We start from the raw sequence: 18,825 nt of genomic DNA, 5'->3' as shown, positions 1-18,825 counted from the left end.
CCTCAGGTCCCTATTTTCTGAATCTTAAGGGTATTTTTACTCCTCCTTTTCCTCTCTTCCAAAACTCCCCATATCTTCCAAGAGAAAATCCCTATTTTAAAAAAAAAACCATAATTTAAATACAGTGTGACAATGCTACATTTGATTTAAAATAGTAATAAATTATAAATTGCCAAATAACTTAATATTTCACAATGCAAATCCCTGGTATAAAAAAGAATCCATCTTGCCCTGAATATAATAAAGCAGTCCAGTGATTTCAAATTACTTATGAAATAAAGGCAAAAATAAGGTGTAAAATACTATTTATAAAAGTCAAGTAAGAAACCAGTTATCATAAATCTTTTTACAAAGATAAATGTAATGTGCCTTCCCAGTTCTAAAAATTGTTTGGGAGGTTTGTAATTAGTGGTTTCAAAAATGACTTTAAGGAAACTAGAGATGGAATTACATATTAATTGTAATATATGACATATTAAATATATGTGAAAATTACACTGCAATGATGAGAAATTTAATCTTTGGACCTGCTACTTTTTGGCAAGTACATTTTTTTCAAAGTCTTTGCTATAACTGATTAATTTTTAAATTGTTAGTTTTCAAAAACTTTGCTATTTGAGATACTATGTTAACCAAGGAGATACAGGAAGTCTCAGTAACAATATGTCTACAAAACAAAACAAAGATTGTTCTTGCATCTTTTGTCATTTTAACAAATACACTTTAAAATAGACAACATTGCTATGCCTGGAAATTAAAAATACCCAAACCCTTAAAAATGGGGTGGAAAAGGAAAGAAAAATTGAAAATTCTTATTTAAAAATAAATCTGAAGTCCTTGCATTTCTTAAGAACTTGACTTGTCAAATCACAGTTTATCTTCTTTTGGACCAAGCTGTGTCTTCCACCATTCATCCATGGGATAAGATGCTGAGTCTCCATTCTGCAGGTTTCAATTGGAATTTTCTTGAATGTTTGCAAAGCTTGTACTGGACTTGAGACGTTTCGCTACATAAATTGAAAGTATTATATTTTAACTTAAATTTCATTCTCCAAACATAATTCATTATCTTATGTAAACTATAGTGTTCATCTATTAATTCTATGTTTGAATCTGAATCTATTCAATCTTATAAGAATTAAATCTACATCTATTTTTTTCTACTAAACTAAAAAATATAACTTTGCTAGAAGCACATGACTTTGTTAGAAGCAGCACCAAATAAAACAATTTATGTCATTCTGAACCTTACAATCTTAAATATGTTATATAAGTGAAAGTACTCTAGTTAAAAAATGTAAGTGCTATAAAGTATCATAATAAAACTATATATTTAGAAGTCTAACCTAGAAATCCAAATCTAAGTTTCTCTTGAAAGAATTCAATGAAAGAACTCTGCAATGTTTAAAAAAATTTTAAACAGTTTACAAAGAAGAGTTGGATATTACACACATTGCACAAACATAAATGGCTGCTAATAAAATATACACAATTTTGTTTATGGTGTTGATAGGACTGAGTCATTAGAGTTAATAAAGAAATTCACGGCTATTGGCTAGGTAATATGTTTTGTTCTTATAGTTAAACATGTTTCTCATGTTCCAGAAATTAAAAACAACGGTGCCATAGTGAAGGTAACTTACACTGGATAACTAAGGAATCTCTCTACTTCAGAGGTTCTCAACACTAGAACAGAGGTTATGATTTAGGTTTTCAGTGGTATTCAGGCATCTGACTGTGCTTTTTCTTTTTGTTTTTTGAAAGCTTTGCAGACAACTTTGATGTATGGCCAGGGATGAGAATAACTATTCTAGTTTCTATCAGGGTCTTCCCTGACCACTCTAAAGTACAAGATGACTACATGACTTCCTCAGACCAGTGTATGGCTTCAGACTAAACTTAAAAGGAACTTAAACTAAAAAATAACCTAAGATAATGTCTTCTTAAGCCTTCAGTGGATTTGGGAAGCAAACTAAATCAAAAAAACTTCTTTATTATGTTGTTTGATCATTTTTAAATTCTTTTAATTTTGAAATTAAGATTTTAAATGATTAAATATAATCTAGTTTCTAATTATCAAATTCATTAAACCAATCAGGTAGCAATACCAGTGAGTACATATAACCATTACCCTGTGGCTCAGTGGTGAAGAATCTGCCTACAATGCAGGAGCCACAGGAGATGCACATTTGACCCCTGGGTCGGGAAGATCCCCTGGAGGAGGGCAAGGCAACCCACTCCATATTCTTGCCCAGAGAATGCCATAGACCGGAGCAGGCTACAGTCCAAGGCGGTGCAGAGTCAGACAGGACTGAATCGATTTAGCAGGCACACACCCACATATAACTGTAACTTCTTTGCTTCCTTATTCTCTATCTGATAAATCTCCACATTATCCACAATTCTACCCCAGAGATCATCTAATGGTAAATTCCAGCATCCCTAATGCCGAGTACATCTTCTCTTTCTCTGCAGTCCAACCACACTTTATGCACTTCTACTACATTTGTTGTAATGATTGGATTATGGTCAGTATATTTTTTGAGGGCATCTACTGTGCCTTGCTCCTTTTTAAATCCCTAATTCCCACAGGACTTGATGAATGGGAATGTATAAAATGGTAGCGTAAAGAAAAGCAAATTAAAATTTCCATGAAGTAACAGCACAAGAATTATTTGTTTATGCTAGCATTTCCTTAAATTCATCATTTAATTCATAAACAATGCTTCTGCAAAACATTAATAGGTATTATGCAAAGGTCTTATTGTCAAGTTTGGGGGATATAATTAAGGTTCAGGTACATTATGAGGCTCATGTAAAGGAATTTTACAGGACTAGTATTATGAGGAACACACTCTAGGAACTGCTAACTTTAAGTATAATGTTCTTTTATTCCACAAATATTTTTGAGCATTTACTATGGGCCATGTACTTTCTAGATGCTGGTGATATAGTGGTGAGCAAGATGAACAAAATCCATTTTCTGATGGAACTTACAGTTGAGTCAGGGTAGACAAACAAATAAGGTAGAAAATAAGTGGAAAAGTTAATTTAAACAGCAATTAAATGCTATTAAAGAAAGATGATATATAAGAACTAAATGAAGGGTGTATTCTTAGGTTGGAGAGATGGTCATAGAAGGCCTTCTTTGGTCATAAAAGGTCTCTCAGGTCTTTGACTTAAGACCTGGATGATAAGAAGCCAGTCAAGGAAAGTAGGGAGGGCAAATATAAGAGCCTTGGAAGGATGGCAACGTGCATGAAATTGGTGTCTAAGAGAAGAAACCTACACACAGCATCGAGTACAGAGAAGTGTGGATGCAAGTAGTTTAGGAAGGCAGATGGGAGTCAGATCACATGCAGCTTGGAGAGCAGACCCTAGAATAAGTTTTTATTTTATTCAGGTGCAACAGGTACACAGGAAGGGTTTCAAATAGGAGAGGAACATGGTAAAATTTGTGTTTAAAAATTCACTCTAGCTGGTATATGGAAAATGGATTATATTGGGTCAAGAAATTAACGTACAGATATCAGTCAAGGGCCCCCTGAATTAGTGCTGACAAGGGACAATATATTTAAGATATATTTTTGGAAATAGGGCTGGCCGTATTTGCTGATGAATTTAAAGGAGTGGAGAAGTGAATAAAGGAATGGGGAAATAAAAGAAAAGAGTTAAGAAATAGAAAGACATTAAAAGAAATTAAGAGACAACAAGATTTGTGACTTGTACAACCAGATGAACTCTTATTGTTCAGTTCAGTAGCTCAGTCGTGTCCAAATCTTTGTGACGCCATGGACTGCAGCATGCCAGGCTTCCCTCTCCATCACCAACTCCAAGAGCCTACTCAAATTCATGTCCAGTGAGTCGGTGATGCCATCCAACCATCTCAGACACTGTCATCCCCTTCTCCTCCCGCCTCCAGTATTTCCCAGCATCAGGGTCTTTTCCAATGAGTTAGTTCTTCACATCAGGTGGCCAAAGTATTGGAGTTTCAGTTTCAGCATCAGTCTTTCCAATGAATATTCAGGACTGATTCCTTTAGGACTGACTGGTTTGATCTCCTTGCAGTCCAAGGGACTCTCAAGAGTCTTCTCCAACACCACAGTTCAAAAGCATTAATTCTTCGGTGCTCAGCTTTCTTTATAGTCTAACATTCACATCCATACATGACTATTGGAAAAACCATAGCTCTGATCAGATGGACCTTTGTTGGCAAAATAATGTCTCTGCTTTTTAATATGCTGCCTAGGTTGGTCATAGCTTTTCTTCAAAGGAGCAAGCGTCTTTTAATTTCATGGCTGCAGTCACCATCTGCAGTGATTTTGGAGCCCCCAAAATTAAGTCTCTCACTGTTTCCATTGTATCCCCATCTATTTCCCATGAAGTGATGGGACCAGATGCCATGATCTTTGTTTTCTAAATGTTGAGTTTTAAGCCAACTTTTCCACTCTCCTCTTTCACTGTCACCAAGAGGCTTTTTAGTTCCTCTTTGCTTTCTGCCATAAGGGTGGTGTCATCTGCCTATCTGAGGTTACTGATATTTCTCCCAGCAATCTTGATTCCAGTGCTTCATTTAGCCTGGCATTTCACATGATGTACTCTGCATATAAGTTAAATAAGCAGGGTGACAATAGGTAGCCTTGACGTACTCCTTTCCCGATTTGGAACCAGTCTGTTGTTCCATGTCTAGTTCTAACTGTTGTTTCTTGACCTACCTACAATTTCTCAGGAGCCAGGTCAGGTGGTCAGGTATTCCCATCTCTTGAAGAATTTTCCACAGTTTGTTGTGATCCATACAGTCAAAGGCTTTGGCATTGTCAATAAAGCAGAAATAGACGTTCTTCTGGAATTCTCTTGCTTTTTTGATGATCCAACGGATGCTGGCAATTTGATTGACCTCTGGTTCCTCTGCCTTTTCTAAATCCAGATTGAACACCTGAAGTTCACAGTTCACGTATTGCTGAAGCCTGGCTTGAAGATTTTTGAGCATTACTTTGCTAGCGTGTGAGGTGAGTGCAATTGTGCGGTAGTTTGAGCATTCTTTGGCATTGCCTTTCTTTGGGACTGGAATGAAAACTAACCTTTTCCAGTCCTGTGGCCACTGCTGAGTTTTCCAAATTTGCTGGCAGATTGAGTGCAGCACTTTAACAGCATCATCTTCCAGGATTTGAAATAGCTCAATTGGAATTCCATCACCTCCACTAGCTTTCTTCATAGTGATGTTTCCTAAGGCCCACTTGACTTCACATTCCAGGATGTCTGGTTCTAGGTGAGTGATCACACCATCATGGTTATCTGGGTCATGAAGATCTCTTTTGTACAGTTCTTCTGTATATTCTTGCCACCTCTTCTTAATACCTTCTGCTTCTGTTAAGTCCATACCATTTCTGTCCTTTATTGAGCCCATCTTTGCATGAAATGTTCCCTTGGTATCTCTGATTTTCTTGAAGAGATCTCTAGTTTTCCCCATTCTATTGTTTTCCTCTATTTCTCTGCACTGATCACTGAGCAAGGCTTTCTTATCTCTCCTTGCTATTCTTTGGAACTCTGTATTCAAATGGATATATCTTTCCTTTTCTCCTTTGCCTTTAGCGTCTCTTCTTTTCAAGGCCTCCTCAGACAGCCATTTTGCCTTTTTGCATTTCTTTTTTCTTAGGAATGGTCTTAATCACTGCCTCCTGTACAATGTCATGAACCTCCGACCATAGTTCTTCAGGCACTCTGCTTATCAGATCTAATTGCTTGAGTCTGTTTATCACTTCCACTGTATAATTGTAAGGGATTTGATTCAGGTCATACCTGAGTGGTCTAGTGGTTTTCCCTACTTTCTTCAATTTAAGTCTAAATTTGGCAATAAGGAGTTCATGATCTGAGCCACAGTCAGCTCCCTGTCTTGTTTTTGCTGACTGTATAGAGCTTCTCCATCTTTGGCTGCAAAGAATATAATCAATCTGATTTTGGTGTTGACCATCTGGTGATGTCCATGTGTATAGTCTTCTCTTTTGTTGTTGGAAGAGGGTGCTTGCCATGACCAGCAAGTTCTCTTGGCAAAACTCTATTAGCCTTTGCCCTGCTTCATTCTGTACTCCAAGGCCAAATTTGCCTGTTACTCCAAGCATCTCCTGACTTCCTACTTTGCATTCCAGTGCCCTATAATGACGGAGAAGGCAATATCACCCCACTCCAGTACTCTTGCCTGGAAAATCCCATGGACGGAGGAGTCTGGCAGGCTGCAATCCATGGGATCGCTAAGAGTCGGACATGACTGAGCAACTTCACTTTCACTTTTCACTTTCATGCATTGGAGAAGGAAATGGCAACCCACTCCAGTGTTCTTGCCTGGAGAATCCCAGGGACAGGGGAGCCTGGTGGGCTGCCATCCATGGGGTCACAGAGTTGGACATGACTAAAGCAACTTAGCAGCAGCAGCCCCTATAATGAGAAGGATATCTTCTTTGGGTGTTAGTTCTAGAAAGTCTTAAAGGTCTTCGTAGAATTGTTCAAGTTAAGCTTCTTCAGCATTACTGGTTGGGGCATAGGTTTGGATTACTGTGATACTGAATGGTTTCCCTTGGAAACGAACAGAGATCATTCTGTTGTTTTTGAGAGTGGATCCAAGTACTGTATTTCAGACTCTTTTGTTGACAATGAGGGCTACTCCATTTCTTCTAAGGGATTTTTGCCCACAGTAGTAGATGTGATGGTCATCTGAGTTAAATTCACCTATTCCAATCCATTTTGGTTCACTGATTCCTAAAATGTAGATGTTTACTCTTGCCACCTCCTGTTTGACCACTTCCAATTTGCCTTGATTCATGGGCCTAACATTCCAGGTTCCTGTGCAATACTGTTCTTTACAGCATCAGACTTTACTTCTATCACCAGTCACATCCACAACTGGGTGTTGTTTTTGCTTTGGCTCTGTGTCTTCATTTTTCCTAGAGTTATTTGTCCACTGATCTTCAGTAGCATACTGGGCACCTACCGACCTGGGGAATTCATCTTTTAGTGTCCTATCTTTTTGCCTTTTCATACTGTTCACAGGGTTCTCAAGGCAAGAATACTGAAGTGGTTTGCCATTCCCTTCTCCAGTGGACCGCGTTTTGTCAGAACTCTCCACCATGACCCATCCATCTTGGGTGGCCCTACATGGCATGGCTCATAGTTTCACTGAGTTAGACAAGGCTGTAGTCCATGTGATCAGTTTGATTAGAGTTCTGTGATTGTGGTTTTTATTCTGTCTACCCTCTGATGGATAAGGATAAGAGGCTTATGGAAGCTTCCTGATGGGAGAGACTGACGGAGAAGGAAACTGGGTCTTGTTCTGACAGGGGACATGCTCAGTAAATCTTTAATCCAATCAAACAAAGACACTGATCAGAAGTAGTATGTGTCTCCTGAAGCGTTAAATAGATTTGCAAAGCAAATACAATGCTACACTTTAAAGGTACATGAAGCCCTGAAAAATAGTTTCTCAACAGTGAGGTCCCTGCAATGTTTTGTTATTATTCTAAATAAATGCTTTTAAGATGGAGTTATGACATATATACAGAATTCTGACAATCTTCAAAATACTTTACTAAATACACCCATGATAAAGACTCCTTGCATTGTGCAAACTGATCCACAAGTAGTCTTTTTTTTTTTTAAGTCAGATATATTAGAAGTGAAGTTAGATAAATCATGAAGAAATGCCAGAAAAAGATTTACAGGGGAAAAAATTTTATATCATAGGTTCCTAGACTAGGAATAATATTTAAGAGAAAAAAAGCCTGATGTTTTTCTCCAGAAAATATCCTCTTTTAGAAATACTAAAACTACTCAGGGTTAAGCCCATATTTTCATTCTGATAATATAGAAGAAACATATGAGACTTGGAAGTCACCTTTCTTTGGCTGGTTGAAACCTTCTAGTTAGTGCTTTTTCTGCTCTGCCCTATTTGATAGGGAGAAAGGAAAGGAATGAACACATACTGAGTATATGCCATATGTCAAATAACTTTCTTGCAACTACAATTCCAATTTGTTCATAAACAAACTGTCTCTGTGCAAGCTACAGTTTCTCCCTAACTGATGCTTGTCTGGTGGTTCTGCCATGGGTAGTTCTGCAAATGGGCCTAAAACTATTTATTTACCTATTATGGCTATTTCAGGTTTGCAAAGCCTTTGCTGCTATTGCTCTGTTGTTGTCAACTTTATTCCAGGGAATCTAGCTTTCTCAACTAAAGCTTCTGAAAGATACTGTATATTAAAGTTTGATTATAAACTCACTTATAAACTTACACATCTCTTCCATTAGTGAACAGAGTTGTAAAAATTTGAAGAAGACAGCTGTTTCAAGCTAATATACCTTGAGCTCTGAGAGTATATATCATTTCTAAAGCAGCCTTAGATTTTTTTTTAAATACAGGTTTTTATCTAAATAAAAGAATAATCATAAAAAGAAACTTACGTAGGATGAGTTTGCGTTTCTTTTGCTCTGAGTGAAGAAAACTACTAAGGTAGAAGACAATAGGTAGAAAGAGAATGAACACAGAAACAGCGATTACAGGCACTGTGTCACTGCAAGGGACTGAACAGTTGAAAGTTCGACTCCAAAGTTTGCGAGTAATATTCATCTGAAACAATAACAAATACTGTTACTCTGTTTTTCATTTGTTTTCAAATTCATATAATTATTTTGTTAATAACAAGAACCCAGAATTTAGACTAAATATACATCCCTAAAAAATTATTAACAGTTGAGGACAATTTCTTTTTGTAGGGAAATCAGCTGGTTCACAATTAGTCACTGTATAAATTTATACCCATACAAAAATCTCACATTCAAAATTCATAATACTGTCCAAAGAATTTCAACCTTTCACAGACTTCAAACACAGAAGAACTAGCATCAATAGAAATATAATTAAGACTGCGCTTCGTTCATTAAAAAATATTTAAAAGTGTAGCTATGTGAGGTGATAAATGTTAACCTGACTCTGGGAATTCTTTCACAGTGTATATCAAATCATCATATTATATACTTTAAATATACAACAATTTTATTTGTCAAATATACCTCAATAAAACTGGGGGGCAAGTGTCACAAAAACAATATTTTTTTCATATGTTATCTATGTAATCTCACTGAGCTTGTTGCAATATTTTTAAAATGGAAATAAAAATATCAACTTTATAAAGCGTCTCTTTTTTTTCATAAGGCTTCTCTTCAAGAGATGATATCTATGAAATGCTTACTCTCTTATTTAATATATTATGAAAGATTCATACTCACAGCAAGTAATTTTTTAAGTAGGTAGTATCTAATGAGTCACAGACACTTTATTAAGACAACAATGTGCATGTGTGCTAAGTCCCTTCAGTCACGTCAGACTCTTTGTGACCCTATGGACTGTAGCCCGCCGGGCTCCTCTGTCCATGGGGATTGTCCAGGCAAAAATACTGGAGTGGCTTGCCATGCCCTCCTCCAGGGATCTTTCAGACCCAGGACTGAACTGGTATCTATCCCTTTCACTGGGAGCTGGGTTCTCTACCACTAGTGCCACCTGCGAAGTCCTTATTAGACAAGATTAACATCTTATTTACCAGCATGCTTTAAATACACTTAGGGGCTGCTGTACCTCGCATTTGTTGAGCTCATGATTTCTGTCAAACAGGCTAAATGATATAAGGAAACTGTCAAATTTAATGTAGAAAAGTGTTCCTGCCTCAATTTTGTTTAATTGAGTTTACAAATGGTGCCTTGTAAAGTTTGTTGTAATTTTTGCTTATTGCAAGATGAATGTTCTAAAATAGGTTGGTCATGTTGATTTCTTCTGTAATTCAACTTAGGTCATAGAACCAATATTCATTTTTCTTCTTTATTAAAATAATTAAAGACTATTATTCTTTTTTATTGGAGGATAAGTTTTATTTTAAATTCTTTTAAAGGAATATAAAAATTCTTTCAAAAATATAAACATTCTTTTATATTATTTTAAAAAGATATTTATTATTTACTTGCAACCTACTAGAAAGCCAAGGATTGACTATTCTAAACATCAGGAACAGCAGTAACAAACAAATATCCCCATGGTACATCCATATTAAGTGCTTTCTACCATTTTAAATATTACTGATAGACTATGCTCATCTCAAGCTGCTATAATTCACACTCATCATTCTCAAACATTAAGTTTACCAATTTTGACCACAAATTATCTGCTTTTTGCCAATAATTTTTCAATTTCTTCTAACATTTCAATAATCACGCATCACATTCCCATAAAAAGGCATGATCGCCATCTAGTGGTACCCCATGTAAAGGCAGGCTATTCAATGGAGAAGAGTTTTTGTTGACCATTCATTCATTCAACTTATACATGTTACTAAGGGCCTGCTATTTGCCAGGTGCTATTCTAGAAGACTGAACAGTGAACAAAAAAGGACATGAAGTCCTTGTCCTCCTGAGGCTTATATATTTTAGTAAGTAGAGAAAGACTACAAATAAGGAAAGAAAACTTTTCGGACGATAATAGGTACAAAGAAATAAAGTAAGAGCTGCTGCTAAGTCGCTTCAGTTGTGTCCGACTCTGTGCGACCTCACAGACGGCAGCCCACCAGGCTCCGCCGGCCCTGGGATTCTCCAGGCAAGAACACTGGAGTGGGTTGCCATCTCCTTCTCCAATGCATGGAAGTGAAAAGTGAAAGTGAAGTCGCTCAGTCGTAGGAAGTAATTGAGGAATGGCTTCAGAAACATGGTACAACAAAACCTACAGACTTTCTGAATTAGTAACAAGTGCACAAGAAACTAAAATGCAAACATTTAACAATACCCATACCTCTGAAAATGACACTCATCATCAAATTTAAAAAACAAAATGTATAAATGGAGTATAATCAATAAAAATATTAAATCATTATGTTGTATACTGAAACTAATACAATATTGTAAGTCAACTATACTTTAATACAAGGAACCAAATATACTAAATTATCAACTTGCTGATGAAGTATCTGATTAATTTCCATTTTTAGCTTTACATATCAGGATATTCTAAAACTTACTACTTAGCAACTAGTTATTTCTGGTTGAAGACAGCAAATGCAGATCCTAATAATAACACAGAAGGCATATTCAACACTGCAAAACATATATTGTTTCACAAGCAAAGTACTTACTGCATCCTCCACGTCAATGCATAAATGTGTTCCAAATTCAGCCTTACTTTCACGTTCATTTATTTTTTGCATTTCACTGTACAGACTACTCAGAGTTTTATATGCTTCATGACAGTTTTTGCATACTTCCGAGTAATTTCTTAACTGAAGACTGTGTGTGCTCCCCTAAAATGTCAAAGGCACATGTGATACACGTTACCCATGTAATACACACACTAAACATTGAATTTTAATTACATTTCCTAGAAGAAATAATAGAGTGCATTAAAGTGCTGAGCTGTGATGTGGGGAAGGTTGCTAAACCACTGTGAGCCTTGGTTTTATCACCTATAAAGTAGGGATACCCTTACCTATATTACAGATCCCAAGGAATAAAGACTGATGTATAACACATAGCAAAATGTTTGGCACTTTCTAGTTGCCCCTGAGTTTTGAAAACGACAGCACTAGCCACTGTTAACTGAGAACAACACTAGCTCATACACCAAATTAATGATACCTACATACCAAAAATTTCCTAAGTTATCTTGTCATTTATACATCTGCCCTTATCTATCCTACTTTCACCAAATAAAGTATGCTCCTGCCTGTACTGAACTTGAACACTGAAGTCTACCTTATTGAGACAAAGAGGACTTTATTGATGAATAAGGAAAAGGCACCTAAACTACATTCCTTCCTCAACCCTCTTTACCCCAAGGCTTACAATCCAGGCCTTTCTGGTCAACAAAAAAGGACTAATACCAATGAACTGTATAACCTGAAATGAAGGTAATGGGTATAAGACATAATGTTAGTGGATTTTAATCTTTTCCACTTCTAGTACTAACACTTATTAGTTCAAGAACAAGTTTGCTAAACAGTTCACACGTTTGTTTTCTATTCCATTTATTCTTTACCTTGGAGCCTGAAGAAATAACATTAACTGACTACTGGAATGAAAGAAAAAAGAAAAAAGTTAAAGAAATCAAGCTGATGGAGCCTCCACAACATTACCCTCACCATCTGACAGAGAAACTCAGTCTCTGTTCAGTTCTGCCACAAGAAATAGCCCATTGCCTATTTTTCATAGAACGTACATTTAGCTAAATATGTTCAATCAAAAATTGAGCCTAATGCCTTGACAGAGGAGTATAATTTTGTCATTTATATTAAAACTTAAAATATACATATTTTTTGACATTGCAATTTCACTTCTAGGATAAATATGGATAATACCACCAGCCCTGCCAAAGGCAAGCAGAACCATGACTGACCCCAAAGCCAGCATGCCCTCCTCTGAGGACCTTGTGGCTGTCATGTCCATCTGTCCATGGGTCTTTCTTTGCCCTGAGTAACTCCAAAAGGGGGAACTGCAGCTTATCTGAGCTCAAGTGCTGGGCAGAGGCAGCTGACCACAAACCAGACAGGCAGTCCTCCAAAGAAGCGGGGGAAGAAGACAGCTCGGACCTCGGAAAGACACATGGGGCCAGGAGAGCAGAGTTGGAGACCTCTGGCTCCAGCCAGTCTGGGGATCAAGGGCGAAATCTGAATGCAGGTCAAGAAGCAACAGTTAGAACTGGACATGGAACAACACACTGGTTCCAAATTGGGAAAGGAGTACATCAAGGCTGTATATTGTCACCCTGCTTACTTAACCTATATGCAGAGTACATCATGTGAAATGGAGGGCTGGATGAAGCACAAAGCTGGAATCAAGATTGCCAGGAGAAATATCAAGAACCTCAATATGCAGATGACCTTATGGCAGAAAGTGACTAGGAACTAAAGAGCCTCTTGATGACAGTGAAAAAGCTGGCTTAAAACTCAACATTCAAAAACTGAAGACAATGGCATCTAGTCCAATTATTTCATGGCAAATAGATGGGGAAACAGTGGAAACAGTACGAGACTTTATTTTCTTGGGCTCCAAAATCACTGCAGATGGTGATTGCAGCCATGAAATTAAAAGATGGTTACTCCTTGGAAGAAAAGTTATGACAAACCTAGACAGCATATTAAAAAGCAGAGACATTATTATTTTGCCAACAAAGGTCCGTCTGATCAAAGCTATGGTTTTTCCAGTAGTCATGTATGGATGTGAGTTGGACTATAAAGAAAGCTGAGCACTGAAGAATTAATCCTTTTGAACTGTGGTGTTGGAGAAGACTCTTGAGAGTTCTTGGACTGCAAGGAGATCCAACCAGTCCATCCTAAAGGAAATCAGTCCTGAATATTCATTGGAAGGACTGATGCTGAAGCTGAAACTCCAATACTCTGGCCACCTGATGGGAAGAAGTAACTCACTGGAAAAGACCTGATGCTGGGAAAGATTGAGGACAGGAGGAGAAGGGGACAACAGAGGATGAGATGGTTGGACGGCATCACTGACTCAATGGACATGAGTCTGAGCAAGCTCCAGGAGTTGGCGAGGGACAGGGAAGCCTGGCATGCTGCAGTCCATGGGGTCACAAAGAGTCAGACATGACTGAGTAACTGAACTGAACTGATACCCCAAAAGGACTGTCCTTGTTTGTAACAGTAAAATACTGAACCAAACAAAAATCTCCATCAAATAAAGACTGACTGACTAAATGGTGGCATGTGTGTGCTGCTGTGTTTAGTCGCTCAGTCATGTCTAATTCTTTGCGACCCCATGGACTGTTATCTGCCAGGCTTCTCCATCCATGGGATTCTCCAGGCAAGAACACTGGAGAGGGTTGCATGCCCTCTTTCAGGGGATCTTCCCAACCCAAATGGTGGCATAGCCAAACAATAAAAAAGCCCTGTGATGTTTGAAACAAATGAGGAAGCAGGATTCTCGGAAGATGATGATTTCAGCATGTGCCTGTCTCCTGATTTCTTTTCTGAAGAGACTCAAGAACAGACAGTAAACCCAGGCCCCTGAAGAGCACTGTAAATTATAAAGGCATGCCATGCACATCTCCTCCTGGGAAGGCTGTACAACAGCTATCACACCATTCCCAGGGAAACTAGCTGGCACCACAGTCTCTTGTGACCCTCTAGCCCCTGCCATCACCCACTGTCCTCTAGAAATGCGAGGGGCTGGCAAAGTAGCCCCACCCTGCCTGCAAGGCCATCCACAAAAAGCAGTCTCCGCACCCACCAAGACAGTCCAGCCTCCCAGAAAAGCTACCTGTAAATACATACTGACATAAGATGGATTTGGTCTGGAACTTAAACCCACATCCCTGCCTCATCGTTGAGCCAGAAGCCACTGCCACAGCCAATACCACCAACTTCACTGCTACCACCTATCTCTTTAGCTAGTTCCCCTCCCCTCTATAACACACACACATACACACACACATGCACACGCAAAGACACACCCCATATAACACTGGCGTTGCTCACACACACACACACACACACACACCCTATAAAACACTAGCATTGCCCAGAACTCAGGCCTCTTTATCACCTCTATCTACACTCACATCCAAGTCTCCAAGCTTGATACTATCTGTACCTGATGACTTAAATCTACAGCTCCAGCTCATACCTCTCCCCGATAATAAATAAACCAATCAACCATTCAATTCAAGGAATGAGAAAAATGACAAAACCAAAGGAATATAAGAGGAATTAATCAGTGCAAAAGCATAAATGAACACATTAAGAAAAATAGAATAGAAACTGATAAAGACAACCATGGGCTTTCAAAAAGATCAATACAAACATACCTTCAACAAACCTAAATAAAATTCAAGGGAAAAAAGGTTTCATAAGTACAGCATTTAAAGTAAGAAAGGAAATGTAGCTACATATATGATAGAAATTTGAAGGAGTAACCATTACTAAATGCAATGCATTATCCTGGAATGAATCCTGAAACAGAAAAAGGAAATTAGTAAGAAAACTGGTGAAATCAGAATGAAGTCTAGCATTTAGTTAAGAGTTATGTACCAATGTTCATTTCTTATTTATGACTAATGTACCATGGTAATACAAGGTGAACATTAGAAGAAACTGGGTCAAGGGTATACAGGAATTCTCTGTATTACCTTTGTAACTTTTATAAAAATCTAAAATCATTCCAAAATGAAACATTTTAAAATAGCTAGTTAAAATCTGTAGTGGGGGAAGAAAAGATACAATTCCCAGAGGCACCAAACACTACATAATAATACCTTGAAATAGGGACTTTTCCAGTGGTCCAGTGGTTGGCAGTGTGCCTTGCAATGTCGGGGATGCGGGTTTGACCCCTGATCAGGGAACCAGGATGCCACACGCCACAGAACAACTAAGCCTGTGCACCACAACCACTGAGTCTGCGTGCTCTGGAGCTTGTATGTCACAACTAGAGAGTCCGTGTGCCACAACAAAAGATAGCCATGATACAAGACATGCCACAGCCAAATAAATATTTCTTAAAAACAACCTTGAAATAAAGTTAAGAACCACTATAAGGCCTGTATGAAATTTAAATAAATAAAACTGTGCTAGAGAACATTAAAAAATAAAGAATAGTGGTGGCTGCCAGGGGCTAGAGAAGGAGGAAATGGGGAGTTACTGCTTAACATGTACCAAGTTTCAGTTTGAGAAGATGAAAACATTCTGGAGATGTATGGTGGTGGAGTTGTACAACAATGTGAGTGTACTTTAATGCCAATTAACTTTACACTAAAAAACTGTAATGTGGTAAATTTTGTGTTGTCTATTTTATTTTGATAAAGAAAGTATTGAATATACTGTACTCCTAGATAGAAGAGCTCAATATCATAACATGTCAATTTTTCCCAAATGATAAATCTAAAATGTACTGTAATTATAATAAAATATCAAAATGATTGATTTTTTTAACTTGGTTCTAAAATTCATTTCATGGATTTATTTAGTAAATCCTGTTTTGACAGTCAAGAACCCATCAGAATAAAAAGTTAGAGCTAAGGCTCACATGTGTGTGTGCTCATCACTAAGTCATGTCCAGCTCTTTATGACCTCATGGATGTAGCCCACTAGGTTCCTCTGTCCATGGAATTTCCTAGGCTAGAATACTGAAGTGGGTTGCCATTTCCTTCTCCAGGGCATCTTCCCGATCCAGGGATCGAACCCTCATCTCCTGCATTGGCAGGTGGATTCTTCACCTTTGAATCACCAGGGAAGCCCCTAAGCCTCAATCTTACACTGAAATAAGTTTCAAATAGATAAATGATGCTTAAATATATAAAACAAAATCCTGAAGGTCCTAGAAGAAATCATAGGAGAAAATTTTTAAATAATCTCAAAGTGGGAAAAGGCCTTCTAGTGTGACACAAAATCCTTAACTCATTAATTTTGGTAAATCTAATGACATGAAAATTTAAATTTTCTTCACAACATAAAGAGAAGCATGATAAAAAGACAAACAACAAACCAGGATAAAAATATTTGCAACCAACATCCCAGGAAAAATGCTAGCTTCCCTAAAGTACATATATCAGAACTAGTGTTGTTTGGTTTCTAAAACCAAAGAGCTCCCAAATAGGTTTGGTAAATGCTGTGTACAATAATTACCATTTGAAGTTTTACATAATGTACATTTGTCCACTGAAGCTCTGCAGTCCTGTAGTAAAGCATTTCTTACCTTTATTAACACTAAACCTTTTTTTATGGACTATCTATTAAACGCTTGCAGAACATATTTTGGGAAATATTTATCTACTATATGTCCATCTAATAAATGTTTTTTACTATACTCAGGAATATTCATAATTCTGTTATCACATTTATTAAAGAGATAATCATACATACCTATATCTTAAACATGTTTATAACTATTTGTGTGGATTACTTACTTGATTAAAAGCAAGTTTCAAAATTAGGACTTTACCAGAACTCCAGTTTCGCCCTTCACCACCACCAGGAAAGCTCTAATACTAACATTCAAAGGTCAGAGGTGGAGAAAATAACTTGGTTTCTTAAAGGCTACCTTTTATATTATACTTCAAAACTCAAAGTTACGTTACTAAACAGTCTTTTAAAGTAGGTAAAATATATTTAAACAAACATTGAGGCAGAGAATAAGCTTCTTATAGACAATTATACTGAACTGCAAAATACATTATTGCATAAACAAAGTCAAAGTAAATTATTGTCAGACAGAACAACATTGTGTTTCAATTAAACAATCACATGCTTCAGTTAATATGTTCATACTCATTAACTCATTGGATCCTGACTACAAAACACTGGAAGGTAGTCAGGGTAGATCTTACTATTCCCACCTTACAAATTAAAAAACTGAAGTTTTGTTGATTTGCCCAAGAGCTAGTAATAGAAGGATTTAGCAGAAATTCAGGTCTACCTCTACACTGTATGTGTAGATAAATATCAACAAGTAGTGCTATAAAAACTGGAATTATTTATCATTCATTTGGACAAAACAGCATTTTAATTCAAGTATCATATACAAAAATACCTGAAGGTTATTCTCAAAGCAGGTCAAGGTGTGATTAAATTGGTTGAGGAAGTATACTGTGCTATTTGATAATTCTTCACTTTTGTTCGTTAAACAATCTGTCAAGAAACCAAAAAGGCATATTGATATAACTCAAGCAGTAATTATATACAGTCATTTATCTGTTAAGCTGTTACCTGCCGTTTTGCACTACTGTTAACCTCTGTTCAAACAAGCATGAAGTGTCTTCACACGTTAAGAGAATTTTCCAAATACATGGGAGAAGGCAATGGCACCCCACTCCAGTACTCTTGCCTGGAAAATCCCATGGACGGAGGAGCCTGGTAGGTTGCAGTCCATGCTAAGGGACGGACACGACTGAGCGACTTCACTTTCACTTTTCACTTTCATGCACTGGAGAAGGAAATGGCAACCCACTCCAGTGTTCTTGCCTGGAGAACCCCAGGGACGGGGTAGCCTGGTGGGCTGCCATCTATGGGGTCACACAGAGTTGGACGCGACTGAAGTGACTTAGCAGTAGCAGCAGCCAAATACATGAAACTTACCCCTTTTAGTTTCTGAAATATTTTTGTTAACATCATAACAATTTTCATGAAAATCTTAATCACATACTCTCCTCTCTTTGTAAAAACAGTATATCAAATAAAATTGAAATTGATTTTTGACAGTGCAAAGTCTTAATCATGAATATCAGTTATCAAATGCTGCCTTAATAGGAGTACTTCAGGCATAAGACCATTTATCTGCATTAATTTCAGCTAAATGTATATGCTTTTTGATCCTTTTCTGTGTTAAATTTAGTAGTTCTGGGTCTCTTCCATCTCCACTAGTAGGTCAGTTATTGCATCAAAGAGGGTAATTTTAAAAAATCTGCTCTTTCTAATCTATTATGAGTTGGGAGACCAGAGAAACAAGCTGGTGATAATTTTGCATAAAATACTCACACAGGGATTTACAAGTAACATCTGGAAATAAATACAATTGTTTCATAAGTTTCTAAAAATCTCACATAAATGATACTCCTCTGCAACTTGCTACTCTCACTTTGTATTCAGTTCAGTTCAGTCGCTCAGTCGTGTCCGACTCTTTGTGACCCCATGAATCGCAGCAGGCCAGGCCTCCCTGTCCATCACCAACTCCCGGAGTTCACTCAGACTCATGTCCATGGAGTCAGTGATGCCATCCAGCCATCTTATCCTCTGTCGTCCCCTTCTCCTCCTGCCCGCAATCCCTCCCAGCATCAGAGTCTTTTCCAATGAGTCA

At 37.5% G+C, this 18,825-nt stretch overlaps 1 protein-coding gene across 1 annotated transcript in view; it reads right to left on the bottom strand.

Moving 5' to 3' along the window:
- Positions 1-951: 951 nt before the first annotated feature.
- Positions 952-18,825, bottom strand: part of OSTM1 (osteoclastogenesis associated transmembrane protein 1) — a 38,020-nt gene continuing 20,146 nt past the window's right edge. Inside the window, exons 3-6 of the mRNA XM_052645454.1 lie at positions 17,563-17,660; positions 11,163-11,327; positions 8,452-8,617; positions 952-1,007 (exon numbers count right to left, since the gene is read on the bottom strand). Of these exons, the coding sequence (XP_052501414.1) occupies positions 952-1,007; positions 8,452-8,617; positions 11,163-11,327; positions 17,563-17,660 (485 nt within the window). The remainder of the gene's footprint in view (positions 1,008-8,451; positions 8,618-11,162; positions 11,328-17,562; positions 17,661-18,825) is intronic.

Source organism: Budorcas taxicolor, chromosome 9, assembly GCF_023091745.1.
Source record: "Budorcas taxicolor isolate Tak-1 chromosome 9, Takin1.1, whole genome shotgun sequence".
Classification (NCBI taxonomy): Eukaryota; Metazoa; Chordata; class Mammalia; order Artiodactyla; family Bovidae; genus Budorcas; species Budorcas taxicolor.
Note: the sequence above shows the minus strand (reverse complement) of the source record. Positions and strands in the feature narration are given on the sequence as shown.